The 17,872-nt window shown below is 37.6% G+C and overlaps 2 protein-coding genes across 2 annotated transcripts; both read left to right on the plus strand.

The window, feature by feature from the left end:
* Window positions 1-310: 310 nt before the first annotated feature.
* LOC116316673 (butyrophilin subfamily 2 member A1-like) lies at window positions 311-4,993 on the plus strand. The gene is made up of 6 exons (XM_031735293.2): window positions 311-475; window positions 2,197-2,535; window positions 2,694-2,907; window positions 3,232-3,296; window positions 3,487-3,600; window positions 3,856-4,993. The coding sequence occupies exons 1-6, from the start codon at window positions 370-372 to the stop codon at window positions 4,278-4,280; spliced, it is 1,263 nt and encodes a 420-aa protein (XP_031591153.1). The 5' UTR covers window positions 311-369; the 3' UTR covers window positions 4,281-4,993.
* Window positions 4,994-5,392: 399 nt separating this feature from the next.
* Window positions 5,393-13,717, plus strand: LOC116311833 (butyrophilin subfamily 2 member A1-like). Its single transcript, XM_039606201.1, has 6 exons — window positions 5,393-5,529; window positions 9,023-9,367; window positions 9,858-10,071; window positions 10,255-10,319; window positions 10,600-10,710; window positions 12,003-13,717. Exons 1-6 carry the CDS (start codon window positions 5,409-5,411, stop codon window positions 12,467-12,469), a joined length of 1,323 nt encoding a protein of 440 aa, XP_039462135.1. The 5' UTR covers window positions 5,393-5,408; the 3' UTR covers window positions 12,470-13,717.
* Window positions 13,718-17,872: the final 4,155 nt, after the last annotated feature.

Raw genomic sequence — 17,872 nt, forward strand, 5'->3', positions numbered from 1 at the left:
ATACAGAAAGCACGTAGGTGTTAAAAAAAGTTGCTTGTATGACTGTGTGAATGGATGAATGAGTCATATTGTACTATATAAAGCCTCCGAGTGGTCAGGTATAGTAGAAAAGCGCTATACCATCCAGCATTACAAAGTTTCACTAATGAGTATTAATGAGCTTATAATAGATGATGAAAGGAAACCTACCTGTATAAGAGGAAATACTTTGATTGTTGATCTACTAAGCGCTATAAACGTGTATTACCGGACTGCATGATGCAATTCTCACATGGCCCTGATCCCGCCTTCTTCTCGGTTTGCGAGTGAACTACAAGAGTCGAAACTGTTCCGCTTCGTCTGTGTCGACCTGCTCTCTGAAGAGGAACCATGGACGAAGTCAACAAAGTTTGTTTTGATGCCTGTTTGAACAGGTCGCTGTGGTTTGTCCGCCTGCTCCTGCTCGCCGCTGTCCTGTCTTCATCTTGTTGTACAGGTGAGATTTATGGATTTATGTTTTCAGCGAGTCACTTTACAAATGTTAACACAGAGTCGCTGCAAAAGTGCGTATCTGTCTACCTTTAATGTCTTTGCTACTGATGTTTCTGTATTATTCTCCATCGAAGATCTGTCGATAAAAGCAGGATGTTCGGAACGTGGAGGCTATTTGTTTATATTTTGAGGAAACATGTGCCCAACTAAAGCTCAAAATCTGTGTCAGTCATTTAAAGAGCTGCTGAGCTGAGCGATATTATCAAATGTTTCTCACAGTCTGACTGTTGCAGTTCATTTTAACTTGACACCCGACTTGACACCCAGTTCCTCAATTCTCAGTTCAAGTTGAAGTTCACTCACTTCCAAAGTTTATTTTTGGACCATTCTTTCAGACATCCTGTTGTAAAGCACCGACTGCAGTGAGCAGGGAAATCACACTGCTGCTGTTGTTTACGTGTAAAACAGCAAATGACCACAGTTTCCAAAATACAGGGATTTACTGTGACATTAATGTGCGCAATGCGTGACACCCGTACAGTAACTTTTTTTTTTCACAGTACTTTTTGTGTACGTTTATCGGGAATTTTGCTGTCACGGTTGCAGCAGAGGTTAACACTGTGGTTTTTATATGTTGTGCCAAAAAGGTGTGTTTTTAATGTGTTTTCGTAACTGTCCCTCAGTTTTATTGCAAAGGTGCCTACAAATGTTTGTTCTGCATTTATTTGACTCACGTTATGCAGGAAGTTTAAGAAGTCTGCCTCACATGACAGGATTTCCTTTATTGCGCATGCTATAAAAAAGGCAACAAAACAAAAATTGACGAAAGTTTACTACTTGCACGTACACAGAAATGTTTCAGTGTATTTGTGCATGACGTTTTACCTGCCTGGGAGTATTCAATTGTGAGTCTGCTGCTGGAAACATTATTATGACATTTTGTCTGATTTTTCGTTTGACGTTATGCAGGGATAAACTATCCACAGAGACTGTAACTGTCTCCTCCTTATTTCAGACAAAACAGACATCTTATCTTAAAGACACCACATCACCCTAACAGATTAACATCGCTCTCAGACATGTGGTTCGTCTGATATTTAAAGCAGAATGAGGAGGCAGCGCCTTCAGCTTTCAGACCGCCCTTCTGTGGAGCCAACTCCCCAGTTTCTTACACTCTAAAGCACCTTTAGCGGTTGTTGTAATTTCTCGCTATATACAGGCTGAAAACATGCTTTTCTTATATGGTAAAGTTGGGCATGTAAATGTGGCAGTCTGTGGGGACTGGCACACTTTTGTAACCAGCATTAATTTGCCACAATAGCGACAGTAGGCTGCATTTCTGCACTGGCCTCGTTTTTCAGCCACAGAGATTCCTGCCTGGGTAATCTGTGGTGAAGAGGTTAGCTATTACAAATATATACATGAAATTACACATAAGGCTTATCACTGACCTACAACACAGTCTGTGCGTATTTTAGAGTCTCTTAGTTTTCACAAACAGAAGAAAACTTCAGATTTGCTGGACTATATTGTGTCGTGAGAATAAACACTTGTGATGAGACCTGATGTTTGTATTTATGCTTTTTGAGCAATAAATAAATTTTAACGCATAAAACAATAGTGAGGTTGCTGCCGTACACACAAACATTTTTTTTAATAGATTCAGTTATTTGAATGAACAAAATAATTAGTTCCTCCGTGTTTTGTTATTTCTATTACTCACAGAAAAACCCTCAGCGATTGTCGTACCAAAGATCGTGGCCTTTGCAGGTGAAACTGTCCTCCTGCCCTGCAACATCACCCCTAGCGGCGACGTCCCAACAGTCGAGTGGAGCAGGGAGGGTTTACCTCCAGATATTGCCTTCCTGTACCGAGATGGGTGTGAAACCTTTGAGATGAAGAATCCAGTGTTTCGGTACCGAACAAACCTCATCAGGCACGAACTTCACAACGGAAACCTTTCAATGGTGATATCCAACCTGCAGATAAGCGACAGTGGGAAATACCAGTGTGCGATTATCAGGAAGAAGAAAAAAGTAATCACAACACTGGAGCTGTTTGTAGGTACGTTCACTCAGAGCTGCATTTAATCTCTTTAATGATTCCTATGATTCACAGAGATGAGATAATATTTCATGTTAAAGTGTTTCCCGGGGTGATATATTTTATAACTGTTGGTTGGAAAGTTCAAAGGCCACAATGAATAATTAATATTTTTGCAGGTGCCATTTCTGAGCCAAAACTCTCAGTTGTTCCTGGTGTTGGAGGAGGATTGACTCTGCAGTGTGAAGCTAAGTGCTGGTTCCCTGAGCCTACGATTACATTTCTTGATAATCAGGGAAGTGAAATCAGTACTGAAGACCCAAAGAGAGATGAAGAGTCTTCAGGATGCTTCACGGTCAAAAGAAGAGTGTCTCTGCAGACTGCTACCAACAGGTTTAATATCATTTTACAACTTACCACAAGTTTATATTCTGAATAATGTGTTTGAGAAGTTTTATCTTGATAATTTAGTTTTTTTACTTCAGCTATGTGGAATTTGTTTTCATTAGATTTATGTAACATTAAAGGTACAATCATGTTTGAGGCTATTTATTAACAAAAAAAGTTGTACTTGTAAATATACATTGATTAGTGTGTAATTACATCTTTCAACAGATGCCTTCTCAAGAATTTAGAATGAATCCATTAAATTCTTTCAGGTTAACCCCACTGCTGCACATTTCGAATAAAACTTAAATGTGTGTCTTCTGGTCACAGGGTCACTTGCAGGGTCCACCAGCCGGAGATACATCAGACGAGAGACTCAGAGATTTACCTGCCAGGTACTCTGTAGCTTTAATCAAACACCTGGATCAGCTGGACACAAACCTTATACTTGTGTCTATGCTTCACTATCCATTAGCTATTCAGACACACATTTATTGAGTGGTAAAATGTGCTGATAAAGCAGCTATGAAATTATGAAGGTGTCCTCCTCTTTTATCAAAATCGTATCTTTTTTTGTCGTTACAGATGGATACCAGGGATCCTTCACTGTAACCATTGCAATTACAGTTTTAACCACCTTAACAGCCACGGTCATCTGTTTATTTATTGTACATTTAGTGAAGAAACACAGCTGCCCTGGTAAGTCAGTTTCTAGGCTTTGTTTTTTTAAACTGCTAATTCAGTTCAATGAATCATCAAACAAGTGAAGGAAAAGTAACAAATTCTTAAATTTAATAAAAAATAAAAGGAAAAAATATACATATGGTAACAAGCACCTGGATTTTAGGCCGAATCTACGTGGGCTTTGTCAGAACAATTTGTCTGTGTAATAAGAACAATGAAATGTCAGGAATGAAACAGATGCTAATTATTTTGGTTTTTTGTGTCATACAGTGAGAAGACAAAAATGGAGTCTCGATAACTATGATACGAATGATGAAAGGCAGAGTCCAGTCATCCAGACAAGGGACTGTACAAATTACTCCGAATCCTCACCAAGCATCTCAAATCCCACGATCCCACCCTCACCAAAGTCACCTCACAACAACAGCAACCCCAGACCAGAGGCCTTGAAAACATCTGTCTGCTCCTCACAGACCACAGAAGAAGATTCATCACATCTGGACACCAGCCGCAAGATGAAAAGAAACAGTGACGACAGCAGTTCTCCTGCAGTGTTGTCCATTCCTCCTCCACATGAGCATCTTCGCCGTTCGTCCACTCGTCGGTCTATTAGAGGCAGTATACGTGTTCAGCACAGAAACACCATCTCTGAAGACTCAGAGCCGCTGATGAAGATCGGAGCTGAAACAAAATGAGGAACGTTTCATAATCAGACAAATCAAACAAAAAAATATCTGAGGTCAGCGTTTGAAACGGACTCGTGCTGTCAGTCAGGCGGGAGTTGTTCTCCAAATATTCGCTATTGCAGCTGAATTTCCTGTTAACTGATTTGTCATTTATTTCAGGACGCCATCCAAGTGAGTTTTATAGAAATGTTTGCATTTTATAAACACACCAACGTTTTAAATACTTCTTTGATAGTTTTTGTTTTTAAATACAGTAAAAGTTGTCATTTTAATGAACTGAACCATTCAGCCTGTCACAATATCTGCCCTTCTTGATTATCATCGTAGGCAGTAATACAGTTTTATAAGAGAGGCACCTCAATTCAAACTTTATCCACATTCATTTTGTGTAATATATTGGGATATGTATTTATTAAAGCTTTTCTGTAATAGTTTTAGATTTCTGTAATATATTGTATTATGTAATAGTGCTGTTTTAACTTGTTAGTCATTGTTCTTGGAACAGCTGCGACCACACGATTTGCATTATTTTCACCTGGATTGCTGTGCATGTGAGTATGAAGCTGGCTGAGCTCTAGCCAAAGTAAAACTCCAACACGGACAGCAGTGATAGTGTAAACCACGTCATGTGTCATGTAACTGTTTGTGGCATTCTGATATAAACACACACACCTGTAACACAAACTGTAATGTTAAGAATAATAAAAGTTGTTGTGAATCTACAGCTGTTGATCATTAATTCTGGTTAAAGCAAGTTAGGCAACTCAAAGGTTTCACTGGTGATAAGTGACCTTAAAAAACACCACAAACTAATTAATTTGTGCATCTTCAATGATCATGTTATCACTAATTTCGTTGTATTAAGAACTATAACAGCACATATAAAGATCCTGAAAAGGCAACAGGACTTACAGAAAACTTAAAGAAGTCCATCTGGCTTCTTTTTCAGACGCTTAAAATGAAGTAGAAGTGACTTAGAGGACAGACGAACTATTTCTCCCACTTAAAAACGCTGTGTCTGGATAAACAGAATCATCGTTCCGGCAGTATGACGAAATTCCCCACCCATGTCCTGAAATGGGGTAGTCCAAATCTTTGCTCGTCACTTTGCCTCAGTAAGCTCTCTGGAGAGGAAGCATGGAAGAAGTTAGCGGACTTTTCTTTTCTAAAACCCGTGGATCCAACAGGCCTTTTTTCTGTGTCTCTTCCCTGTGTGGCCCTCTGCTGCTGCTGGCTGCGGTCCTGCCTTCTTGCACAGGTAGGATTTGTATGTGCAGAATATGAGCGCTTTACGTCAGTATTATTTTTTTCATGAGTCACTTTACACATCAGACATTTTTGGCGACTGTCAAGCCTTTGAGTCGCCGAGCAGCTGAATAGGGGAATAATGTTGAGGCGCCCGCTGTTCGAAACGTAAGTCAAAGTTCCAGGTTAAAAACTCCTTTATTTGTTATCAAATCCTTAAAATCCATAGGAAAGCAGTGATCAAAAACATTCTAAGCTTGAGCGGTCGGCAAAAGTCAACTTCCCCCATCACCCACTCATTCACAAAATTTCCCTCGGGCCGTGAACAGGTGATATAGCAATCACTATTACTTTTACCGACACCACGTGACCCAAAGCTACGCCTATCCACAACAGACATTCATACATTTGTTATAAATGCTGGTGAGGATGATCTCGGTGTAGCAGCTGCCTCACAGCCGGGTTGGTTCGATCAAAACAAGCCTGTTTGCAAAGTTCAAAACACACATAATGTTTTAGGTTTTCTTCAGTATTCACTTAATGCAGTCATATTTGAATTCATATCAAATGATTCAAGTTAAAAATGAATTATTTATAGCCAATTCAGTTTTCTTCTTTTTCCAAAACCTGAGAAAGAAATGGGCTAAATATTCACATTGTAGCTGAGTAAAAGAAAGTAAAAAAGATCAAAAACAGAAATATAGTAAAAGAGAAAAATATATAAAATGAAGTTATGGATCTCATACGTACGTATGTAAAAACAAACAAACAAAAAAACAAGGAAAACTAAAAAAAAAAACAATGGAAAAAATGGAGACAAATGGGTCACTTGGGTTATGCAGCAGGACAATGATCCAAAACACACCAGCAGGCCCACCGCTGAGTGGCCTATCATCTGGGCTTAAATGTGACTGGATTGCAGAGATTATCGTGAAATGCTGGAAGAAGCTGCTGCTTTTCCTCTGTCTATGGAAATTCCTTTAGAAATCCTGTTATAAGGCTGATGTCAAATTACAATACCATTGCTGCTGTTAATAGTAAACAATCACAAAAAATTTAAGTAGCTTTGACATCATATGCAAAGCACACAAAGTAGCAAAGTGTGATGGTGAGTTACTGAAAAATTTTCTGTTAACAGCCGTGGCAAAGGTTTAAAGTGAGTTTTTAAAGAAACAAGGTATCATTTTTATATCTTTTCATTTTTTACATGGTACAGCTTCTTGTTTTTTTCTGTAGTCTACGGAGGATTTTGTGGTATTTACTGTAAAATGTTAAATCTGTGGGTTTTATAGGAAGAAGTGTCAGGTGATGTGAGAATTTAAGAGAAGCGAATGCAACTGTTTTTTGTTTTTTTGTTTTCTTCCAGATGTCTTCCCATAATCGTCTCTCATTTCTGCTGAAACAGTTGAAAGTAACTGTAAATGTTTTTTTCTGCTCAGCTTGTGACACGTGCTGTGCACAGAGTTCAGGAAATTTATTTCACAAGGACAAAAAGGATTTACAAAATTGCACAAGTTAATGGTGAACAGAAGTAAATCTACTTAGTACGTGTATGGAAGCATTTTACTGCATTTCTGCACGACTTTCTACATCACTTGAACTACTTACAGTTATTTTTTTTAACTACTATATTTTACAAAGCAGTGCAGTTAAAACCTTTGAAAGATATTAATTCCACAGCAGGTGTGTCCATAGCAGAGTGGTTTCTTAAATATAGGCCCTTTGCTGTGATTTCACATAGAGAATTTCGTCCTTTATTTTTTAGTTAAAACATTAAAACAGACTTACTATTCTCATTTCGATCTCCATGTTTCGATTCTTGGAGTCTGCTACAGTAGTTTTGCATGATGCCCACTTCAAAAATATTCCTTATTTTTAGCATGTCTTGATCTACTTTAGTCATATTTCTTCTGATTGGCAGGCTGGTGGGGCTTTTCTTCACAGCCACAGCTGTGCCTGACCATATTAGGAAGATCCCTTCTCTTTGACATCATACAAAGAGAACTGAGTGTTTACAGCAGACTTTTGGATCACAGAGATTCATCTTACATTTTGTGTTGTCTTAGGTTAGAATAAGGGATAGTGTAATTTGCAGTTATTTTCATTTCAATACATTTTGAAAGCACAGAAATAAGTGAGTCTTCTCTGTAACAATAATGCAGCTTAAAAAACCTTTCACTGTGAACCAGCATAGATTTCCTAACAGATGTTTTTTTGTTTGTTTTCTAAACGCTTAAATTAAAATATATTAAATAAATGTCTTTTGTTCCTACTGAGTCACACCTAATAAAACATGAATGTGCAGTCATGTTTGCTGCTCTGAGTCTGTATTTTTAACTAAATTTTAGCAGTTAACATGCTCAACATGACAAAATGTGCCACATCTAGTTCAGCCCCTACTAACATTTGTTAATGCTGTTAATCACAGCTGAGCAGATCATCCTGAGTGGGACAAAAAAAATCACCAAGATAGACTGTTTATAAAAGATGGTTTGCTTCTTGGATTCTGTGTATTCAGATGTTAGCGTATTGCAGTTTGTTTTTTTTGTGTGTGTGTTTGTTTTAGAAGAAGTGACCACCTACGTAGCACGCCAAAGATGAAGGTGGAAACCCACTTTAAAGGGTCATCAACTCTGGTGAACAGCAGCTAACAGAGGCTAACAATGGCAGAGCAACACTACCGACGGTTCACCTCACTATCGCTGTCACTGGTCAAAAATGAGTTTTTCTGACTCATTCACCTGTTTCAGACTCCTTTCACAAGGTTTTACAGCCTATTTCAGAGTAAAGCAGCTGATAGCTGAGGTAAACACTAGATTGAAAGTCTTCCATGGATAGGGAAAAACTCCAGGGTGTATCCGGATCCAGTCTCAATAGTAGTAGAAACATGCTGACCGGCCCTGAGCGTTATGGGGTACAGTCTAAATTTATGTTTTTGATCTCTCTTGGATGACTAAAACATGTTTGTCCTCTACCTGCTACCATAGCTAGGATTATACATTTGAATTAGGAGGGTTAAGAAAATCACCATGATCTACAATCTACTGACATCTAGCAGTAAAAATTTGTAGGTCTTATCAAACAGATGGATTTTTTTTCTAATAAGCTGTAGACACAAGAACTTTAAACAGGTTTATTTTTTCTCAAAATATGGGCTTTTAAACATGGGAAACTATGAAAACTGACTTTTAGAGCTAGAAGAACTGGGATCTGCACTTCTGCACTGGCTTTGTTTCTCCAGCTCTCGAGGTTTTTGGTAATTTGTTGTCCACTGTGTTTTTAGTACAAAAGGATATTTTCAATTTATGAATAAATTGAAATTACATTTTTTTTATCAAAAAGTTGAACAGACAGTAGAAAATAATACATTTGCTTCAATTTTGGTGAGTCCTGATGTTTAATTCAATAGTTTTTGGCAATTATTGGAGTGCAGCAAAAAAGGAGCAAACATGTTGTTGTTGCACAGGTAAAATCGGCTCTATGTTTTGCGTCTTTTCTACTGACAGGATTAGCGGCCTCAACGGTTGTTGCACCAAAGATCATAGCCACTGTAGGGGAAACTGTCCTCCTGCCCTGCAGCACCACTGCAAGTGATGATTTGCCAACAGTGGAGTGGACTAAAGAGGGTCTGTTTCCAAACACTGCCTTCCTGTACCGGGATGGATGTGAGACCTTTGAGATGAAGAATCCAGTCTTTCGGTACCGAACAAACCTCATCAGGCACAAACTTCACCATGGAAACCTGTCAATGGTGATGTCCAACGTGCAGCTAAATGACAGTGGAAACTACCAGTGTGCGATTCGGAGGAACAGGAAAAAGAAAGTCATCACAAGACTGGAGCTGTTTGTAGGTATGTTAGCGCCACATTTTGATGTGGTTTCTCTGAACACTCTGAGGAGTGTGTGTCTGTAACCTTTGCGGTCAAATTGAATAGTTTATAATTAAAGAAGTAAAGAGAGAGTATGAACCATCATCATTGGTCCTCAAACCGCACAACCATTAAGAATCTACCAAAAGATCAGAACAGAAAAATGAAGCAACAGATTTCTGTCCTTTATTATAAGTAAAGCCAGCTGTCTGTAGACAAATGTTAAACTGTTTCTTTGTGGACATTTTCACCCACATCATTCGTAAAGCTTGTGTAATGTAATGTTTTGTATAAACATTTGACCTGAAATGTTGGTTGAAAAGTTCAAAGACCACAAAGTGAACAATTAATAGTTATGTATCTCTCTTAAAGCTCAGATGAGATTTCCTAATCGTTTCCCACAGTTTTCTATGAATATTTGAACTGAAATGTTGGTCACAGACAACAGCCTGAATAATTCTTACTTTTGCAGGTGCTGTTTCTGAGCCGAAATTCTCAGTTGTTTCAGATGTGGGAGGTGGACTGACTCTGCAGTGTGAGGCTAAGTGTTGGTTCCCTGAGCCTCTGATTACATTTCTTGACAATCAGGGAAATGAAATTAGTGCTGAAGACCCAAGGAGAAGTGAAGAATCTCCAGGGTGCCTCACAATCACAAGAAGAGTGACTCTGCAGACTGCTACCAAAAGGTTTCATATTATTTTAATATTTAAAGTTTCACATCTTAGTTCTGGTTTTATGTGGTTCATTTACCCAATTTACCTCAGTTGGGTGGGATTGTGTTGTTAAATTATAATCAGTGTACAGAGAGCTTTAATTTTCCAGGACAAAACTATGTGAATAAAACTAAAAGGTGCTTCTTTCGATCACAGAGTCACCTGCAGAGTCCACCAGCTGGAGATAACCCAGACCAGGGACTCAGAAATGTACATACCAGGTACACCAGCACTTTAACACACCTGGATCAGCTGAACTACATAAAACACAAATTTTTGTCTATGGTTTACATCCATCTAGCTTTTCTAAACAAAACACAGCAAACTGTACATGTATATGAAAACTGTTTAAAATGTAATTAATTTTAATTTAAGATTTGGTAATTATTGTGTTGTTTAATGTCACTTCTGTTTTAATGTAAATTTTTACAACATGGAAGTTACGTCACCAGTTTGTGTCATTTTTGCCAAATTTTACTATCCTAATCTTCAAATGTACAGTTTCAGGTGAAAGCCTCAGATCCTGCACTGACATCCTTATAATCGCTGTTGTCGTGACGATCTTTGTAACAGCAGTCATTGCCTTTTTAGTCAAGAAATGTCAGCATTACGGTAAGTCCGTTTTTTAATAATTTATTTTAAAATTAATTATTTAACCAATTATTTGGCCATCAGAGTGTAAATATTAAAACAAACGAACAAACAAAACAGATCTGCTGCAATTACTTCTGTCAAGGAGGTTATGTTTCTGGTAGCGTTTGTGTGCTTTTCTTTCTGTCTGTAAACATAGTTGCTTGAAAAGTTTCTGATGAATTCTGATTAAGCTTTGCAGGCGTCATGTTAACAATCATTTCAAATTCAGCTAACATCCACCACAGTGCTCAAGGTCAACTTAATGATTTATTGGTCAAAAAAGCTGCGTGAATTAGAAACCATAACTCATACGAGTGTGGTGTCTATTGTCAACGTACAGAAAGCTATTTAAAATAACATTTCTTACTTGGACATATAGAGACTGATATAGCTCAAAAACTTAAACTTTCATAAAATTTATTTTATCTTTAAAACTTTTATCTTTAAAATTTCTACTGCCTTAGTTTGCATTGGCAACATGTAGGAAATGATATTGGTATCATTTAGGGGACTGAAAATATCACATTGTCCTCTGACCTCACTTTTACATTTCACATCAGCTTTTCTTTCAAACTGTAAGAACACAAAGATATATGCTGTATCTTTAAAGAATGTATTGTCAAGAGAAAGACAATGAACTGCCCAGTAAGTGACAAATATACTGACATATAATATTATATAATAAGCTTAAGTTATTAATACTCGACTGTACACTGTGTTCGTGTTTTCCTCTGAAACAATAAGTTCCGTTGAAGCAGCCTTTCAACGCCTCTTTCTGTCTCTCGCTAGCAAAGTTGACCCAGACAACAAAGTAAAGCTAGTTTTCAGTTACGAGCCTGAGGTATTAGCCAGAGGTCCCTTTACTACGGTTCGGAGCCGCGGACCTGTTTTATATACGTGCAGAATAGTTTTCTATACGAGATTGCTGCAAAAAGTGCAGCCTTACCTAATGTCCATCCTACTGTTACTCATTTATATTAAGATTTAAAAATCTAGTTGGTATTGGTATGGCGAGTAACCTTCAGTAATAGTAATAAATCACACAGCAATAGTACATTCATGTAGTTGTAAAAAGCATATATATATATATATATATATATATATATATATATATATATATATATATATATATATATATATGTGTGTGTGTGTGTGTGTGTGTGTGTGTGTGTGTGTGTACGGGTGTGTGCGTCTGTACCGATCGATAGTGGTCAAGATTTAAAAAATTGTCAACCAAATGATTCTTTTGTTCACTTTTTGTGTTCATACAGTGGGAAGACAAAAATCAGGCCCTGAGAAAGATAAGATGAGATGTGTTCAACAGTCTAGCCAGCCCTCGGGATCATCACAAAGCACCCCCAAACCTGTTATCCCATCCCAAACAAAGTCTCCCCACACCATCAGCCACCTGAAACCGGAGGCTTCAACCAACAGAAACCATCCAATCAGCTTAACACAGACCAGGCATTCCACACCTGCCGTTTCAGGACAAAATCCAACATCTGGCGCGGAGATGAAAAGAAACAGCCTTGACACTTCTGCTTTTTCAGCAAAGAATCGTGCTGTGTCATTCAGAAGTCCTTCAGATTCAAAAGAAAGAAAACGTCTTCCCCGTTCAAAAAGCATGCGTGTGTCCTGGTCTGGTGCAGGCGGCTCACATGCGCCTCAGCGCAGCAACACCTTCACTGACAGGTCTAAACTGCGCTACAGCATCCTGATAGATTCACCTGATGTCTGAGGACATCAATAATAAAATCAATATAATAGTATTAGATTTAGTAGCAGCAGTAGTAGTTATAATAATGGTAGTAACTGTAGTATCAAAAGTTAATAAAATTATTAATACCACTACATAAAAATACTTCTGAGAAAAATTAGAATCCCAAGATGTGACATGATTCAGTGCAAGAAAAAGGTCTGTGACAGGCTTTATTTTCTTTATGGATTCATCTTCTGATTTCTTTTATTTGTTTTATTTTTGCCTGTAGAATTATTTCAAGGGTTTCCCAGTCATAACAAATCTCATGCAAAATGTCAATTACCAAAATGAAATTGTGAAGAGCAGCTAAAGATGAAAATGTATTTTTTTCCCCACATGAAAAGGTTATTTTTTCATGTCATGTGGACTTTTGGATACTACACCAGTCAATTTCATGGGAAACCTTCAACTTTCACAAATAATTAATCTTTCATTTGTATGTGTATAATGTGTAAAGTAACATACTTAAAAGTTGTGTCTCAATTGATATTTTTATTGCTTTTGATTAATCTGATATTGGAATAAAAGCAAAAATATGAAATTATCATAAAAAGACAAAAACACCTTTCATTTTAAGCTTTTAGCTGTTTTATAAACGTGATTGTCTTTTTCTAGCACTATATTATAGTGCTATATGTATTATATGTCCTATCCTTATATTCACTGATTCAGCCACTTTAAACTGAGTGTATGTTGACGTTTCCATTTGTATAAAAAATGAATAAACTTTTTTTTCTCCCAAACTCAATTTAAAAATCACATCACAGAGTCACAGCCCTTACCCTACCCCAGAATTCTTCCAGCGGTTGGCACAAATAAATGCAAAAGACACACAATGTAACCATTCCTTTCTTCCATACAGGAGCGATGGTGGTTTGAAGGAAGCTTCAGTGCTAATTTGATTTCATTCATCTGTAACCCAGAGGGTTTAAAATGAAAGTTTTGTGGAAATATTTAAGCATCTGTTGATCTAAGCTTATGCAAATAAGAACACCGATCCTTCACATTAACATCATGTGAAATAAAGAAAGCACATTATACTTCCACCTTTGCTGCTGCTGAGTTCTCCAACAGAGGTCAACTTTTCTATTAAGGCTTGTTTTAGGTCCATGTTTGTCTCTTATAATATCGCTGCTGCTGGACTTTCTGTCTGTGTCTATTACTTCTTGGAGACTTGTCTCGTCATGAAGAGACAAAACTGTGTAATAAATAAATGAATGAATAAATCCTGTTGAGACTGGGTTTTTTTTTCAGCATATTTAAACGAGCAAACATTTTATCTTTGACTCATGTCCCAGTTTTTAATCCCTGTTCAGCGAGGATGCCAGACTAGTGGCAACTGCTAGTTTAATGTCCATTCTTTCTATAAAGGTGTCCAACAGAGAAACTTCATCTTCCTCTTAATGCTGATCCAAAAATAAGGGAGCTGTCAGAAGCTTTTATAGCCTCTGTCTTGCCTGGGCTCAACTTACAAGACTGTACATGTTTCATAGGACGCAGAGCCAACATAGCAAGCTTGTTTCCACCACTGAACAAAAACAACAACAACAATAAGAGGAAATTTTGTTTCAAAGATGACGTTTCTTTGTCAGTGATATAAACAAGCTTCCATAGGCATAGACAAAAAATATAAGAGGGAGAAATGTCTTCTCTGCTCTGTTTAGTTCAGTACGCATGGACTCCATTCAACCAAAGATGAGCCTTGTCTTTGAAAAATGGGGTCAGTGCCTACCAACGCTTATAAAGAAATAAATGTAGGCATACAATTACACTTCAGTCACTGACAAAGTAGAGGGAACTGTAATGTTAGGTGACAGTAAGTTTTGCAGAGACTTATGTCAGTATTTGATTGCGTCAGACAGACGAGTAACTTCTCAGAAGTTACTCGGAGTTCATGAACTGTAAAAAACTGCATAAACATTTTCACATCCATCAGAAAAAAATTATTTTATTGTTATTGGGAGAGAGACAGAGTGAAGTAAAAACTCAGAAACCAGTGAAGGTGGCACCGCTGATTAATAGGATTTTCAAACAGTTTCACATTTGCAATCGATCTGTTTTTGTTCAGAGGAAGAGGATTTAGGACAAAATTATTATGGTTTTATGTTTAAATGGCATTATTTTTTAAATGATATTAGGCTGTTTTAAACATACAACACTTATTACAGTAAAACTGATGTTTTACCTCATCCAGTGTCCCTCTGTTTTGTTGCAACCTATGAGTAACTTGTCATGCTGAAAATAATTCACTGTGTGTGATTAACAGGAAACAGCCATCGTATGTTCTCGAAACCATCGACGGCACCTTTGCATGACTGACAGAGGTTAACTCACTCTTCACTGCATCTACAGCAGGTCTACGGCCTTTTGGTCAGTGAAGCTGCACAATGGTTTATGTTTGTTTAAGTTTTAATAAAGCACTGTAGATGTGACTATAATTGAAATAATAAAAAAGTTAGCACTAATAACGCATTGCTGTTAAGATTTCAAACTTTGTGAAATTAAAGCTTGGCTTATTTACTCACTCATATACTGAAAAACAGCATAACCGTGTGGTAGGATATGATAACTGCATTTTATTATCGACCTCTTGATTTAATATTCAGCTTTTTAAAGTTCGTCTTTATATCTAAATATCCTACATTTTTCAGCAGATCAAAAATTTATTCTGATTGTTCTGGTAACTGTTTATTTTCTTCCTTTTTTTCTGTTTTTTTCTTCCTCTTCAAAGGACTTCCATGATATACCCTCTATATGAGACCAGATCCCCAAAGTGAAACATTAGATAACTACATGCAGTGCAGGTGTGACTCTGAGTTGGATAATTGGAAAAGGATGAATGGATATACATGTATGTGTGGGTGATACAGGGCTTGAAGAACAGGTACATGACTCAGTACATTTGTAGGACACAGAAAGAAATTGGAAGGAACACCAAAGGGGCAAAACACCAGCACTTGATAAATACAGCTGTTGCTTGGGATTGCAAGACCCGACTGGTCGTAAGACTGGCTACGGATACCGACTACGGAATGGAGCAATCTCCACCCACCTCCTCTACATGGATGACATGAAGCTGTATGCCAGGAGTGAAAGAGACACTGTCATTTGAACTTGAGAAGTGTAGGCGGATGGTAATGAAGACAGTAGTTAGAACTGGGGAGGACTGCACTACCATAAGGCAACATTGCAGACATCGAGGACAGCTACAAGTACCTGAGAATCCTACAGGTAAATTGAAACCATGAATAGGCCTCTAGGAAAGCTGCAACCACCAAGTACCTGCAGAGAGTAAAGCAAGTCCTGAGGAGTCAGCTAAATGGGAAGAACAAAATCCGGGCAATCAACACCTACGCCCTGACGGTGATCAGATACCCCACCAGGATAATAAGTTGGCCAAATGAGGAGATAAATGCCACAAACATCAAGACAAGAAAACTCCTGACCATGCATGGAGGGTTTCACCCCAATTCCAGCACCCTGAGACTGTACGCTAAGCAGAAGGAAGGAGGCTGAGGGCTGGTGAGTGTCAGCACCACAGTCCAGGATGAAACAACAAAGAGCAAAGATATGTTGTTGTTGCCTTGACATTTTGCATCTGACTGTGTTAATGCTGTCTACATCATCTGTTGGGTGGACCTTTTGTGACCTTTTGTAAAGTTGAGAAGACACAGGAGTCTCTTCTTATAATGTGCTCTAAAAAACAAAACAAAACAGAGTCTCTGTTAACACATAAAGTTGCCACTTTTACCATATTCAGCATTGCAAAGGAAAATAATGAAAAATGAAAATGCACATGTATAACAGGCTAGAGACGTAAAGAAGTGTGACCGTCTAATAAGTACTTTCACTTTAATAGAATCAGTAGCCACATTTTATTGAGATCACTGATATCTGGATGAATCATTTAGTTTGTATAAATAGCATAAAATACAACAATATGAATGTTAAATTTGGTGTATTCAGTCATATTTCTTTTATTAACAGATTCAAATGTGAACATAATCACACGGGCTATATTGTCAGCAAATAACATAAAGTGCTACTACATGAGTTACTTCTCACACACAAATTCATTATTATCTTGAAATGCACTGACTGACATGAGCTGTCAAATGACTGTACTGCTGTTGTTTGGGTGTAAATAGGAAATGACCAGAGCTTCAAAATTACGGTAACTTCATGCAATGCACAGTAACAAAGCATGCTTCTTGCCTTTTTTTGTAGGTTTACCAAATGTTTCATGGCATTTACTGTAAAAATTGTGGTAAAGATTAACAGTAAGGTGATTTTAAAAGCACAAGCTGTCAGGTGATGATTCTTTTGTATCCCTTTTTGTGTGTACTAAAAATAAAATTGTGGTTGTGTTTCTTCTTCCCCTTCCTTTCTTTTAACTGATGTTCCCATAACTGTCACTCAGTCCTCTTGAAAAAGTTAAAAAGGTTTGCAAGAAGTGTTTGTGTTCCGCATGCATGTGACTCATGCTGTGTGACAAGTTTGAGAACTCTGCCTCACATGACCACACAGGATTTCAACATTAAGTGCTCTTAATGTTGTGTTAAAAAATATGATAACGTTATCTTATCTGCCTCCTGATTTAATCTTGAGATTTTTTTAAGGTTTGCTGGTTACATCTACAAATATTATACTTTTTAATCAGCAGCTCAATAACTGGTTCTAGTTGTTCTGGTCATTAGTTTCTTTTTAGGGACTCCCATCATGTACCCTGTTAATTTTATACAGGAGACCAGACCTCAAAGTCATCTAATGTCTGTGTCTAATGTCAAAGACATTAGACACAGACATTAGATGACTACTTACAATGTGGATGTGGTTTGTGGCTGTGTTGTACATCCTTTTGTTGTTGCTTTGAGTTATATTTGTTTGCAGACTTTATGCTAAGGGGAAGGAAGGAAGGCGAGGACTAGTAAATGTCAGTACCACTATTCAGGATGACAAAGAGCAAAGATTTGTAGCTCGGTTGACATTTTACATCTGACTGTGTTAATCCTGTCTACATCTGCTGGGCGACCTTTTTGTGTCTTAAATTTGGGGGTTTGTGTCTTTAAGATATTCCTTTTAGCTTTTTTTTTTGAGACACTGGACAATTTCCCAAAAGGTTTCATATGAAATGTGATGTGAATTAGAGAATTACAATCTATGATAACAAGTTGTCAGTTTCAGCACATTCAGCATTACAAAGCTACTTTTGTAGCTGTTTGTATTGTTTGGCATGATGAAAGGAAGCACTTTCAGTTCACTCACTCACTGTTTGACTTGAAGCAGCAGACCGTATTGTCTTTTTTGAGTTTGTTTTCATTTAGCCAGATTTATCTTGTACTGCATTTGAATCTTATCTGGGTGTAGTTTAAGAGAGCACAA

This window comes from Oreochromis aureus, linkage group 3 (genome assembly GCF_013358895.1).
Source record: "Oreochromis aureus strain Israel breed Guangdong linkage group 3, ZZ_aureus, whole genome shotgun sequence".
Lineage (NCBI taxonomy): Eukaryota > Metazoa > Chordata > Actinopteri > Cichliformes > Cichlidae > Oreochromis > Oreochromis aureus.

Excerpts from the sequence above, each read along its gene's own strand:
- LOC116316673 (XM_031735293.2), top strand. The coding sequence starts at position 370 with ATGGACGAAGTCAACAAAGTTTGTTTTGATGCCTGTTTGAACAGGTCG. Across the intron at positions 2,536-2,693 it reads AACACTGGAGCTGTTTGTAG|GTGCCATTTCTGAGCCAAAA; the intron begins GTACGTTCACTC and ends ATATTTTTGCAG. Across the intron at positions 3,297-3,486 it reads CTCAGAGATTTACCTGCCAG|ATGGATACCAGGGATCCTTC; the intron begins GTACTCTGTAGC and ends TTGTCGTTACAG.
- LOC116311833 (XM_039606201.1), top strand. The coding sequence starts at position 5,409 with ATGGAAGAAGTTAGCGGACTTTTCTTTTCTAAAACCCGTGGATCCAAC. Across the intron at positions 5,530-9,022 it reads GGTCCTGCCTTCTTGCACAG|GATTAGCGGCCTCAACGGTT; the intron begins GTAGGATTTGTA and ends TTCTACTGACAG. Across the intron at positions 10,711-12,002 it reads CAAGAAATGTCAGCATTACG|TGGGAAGACAAAAATCAGGC; the intron begins GTAAGTCCGTTT and ends GTGTTCATACAG.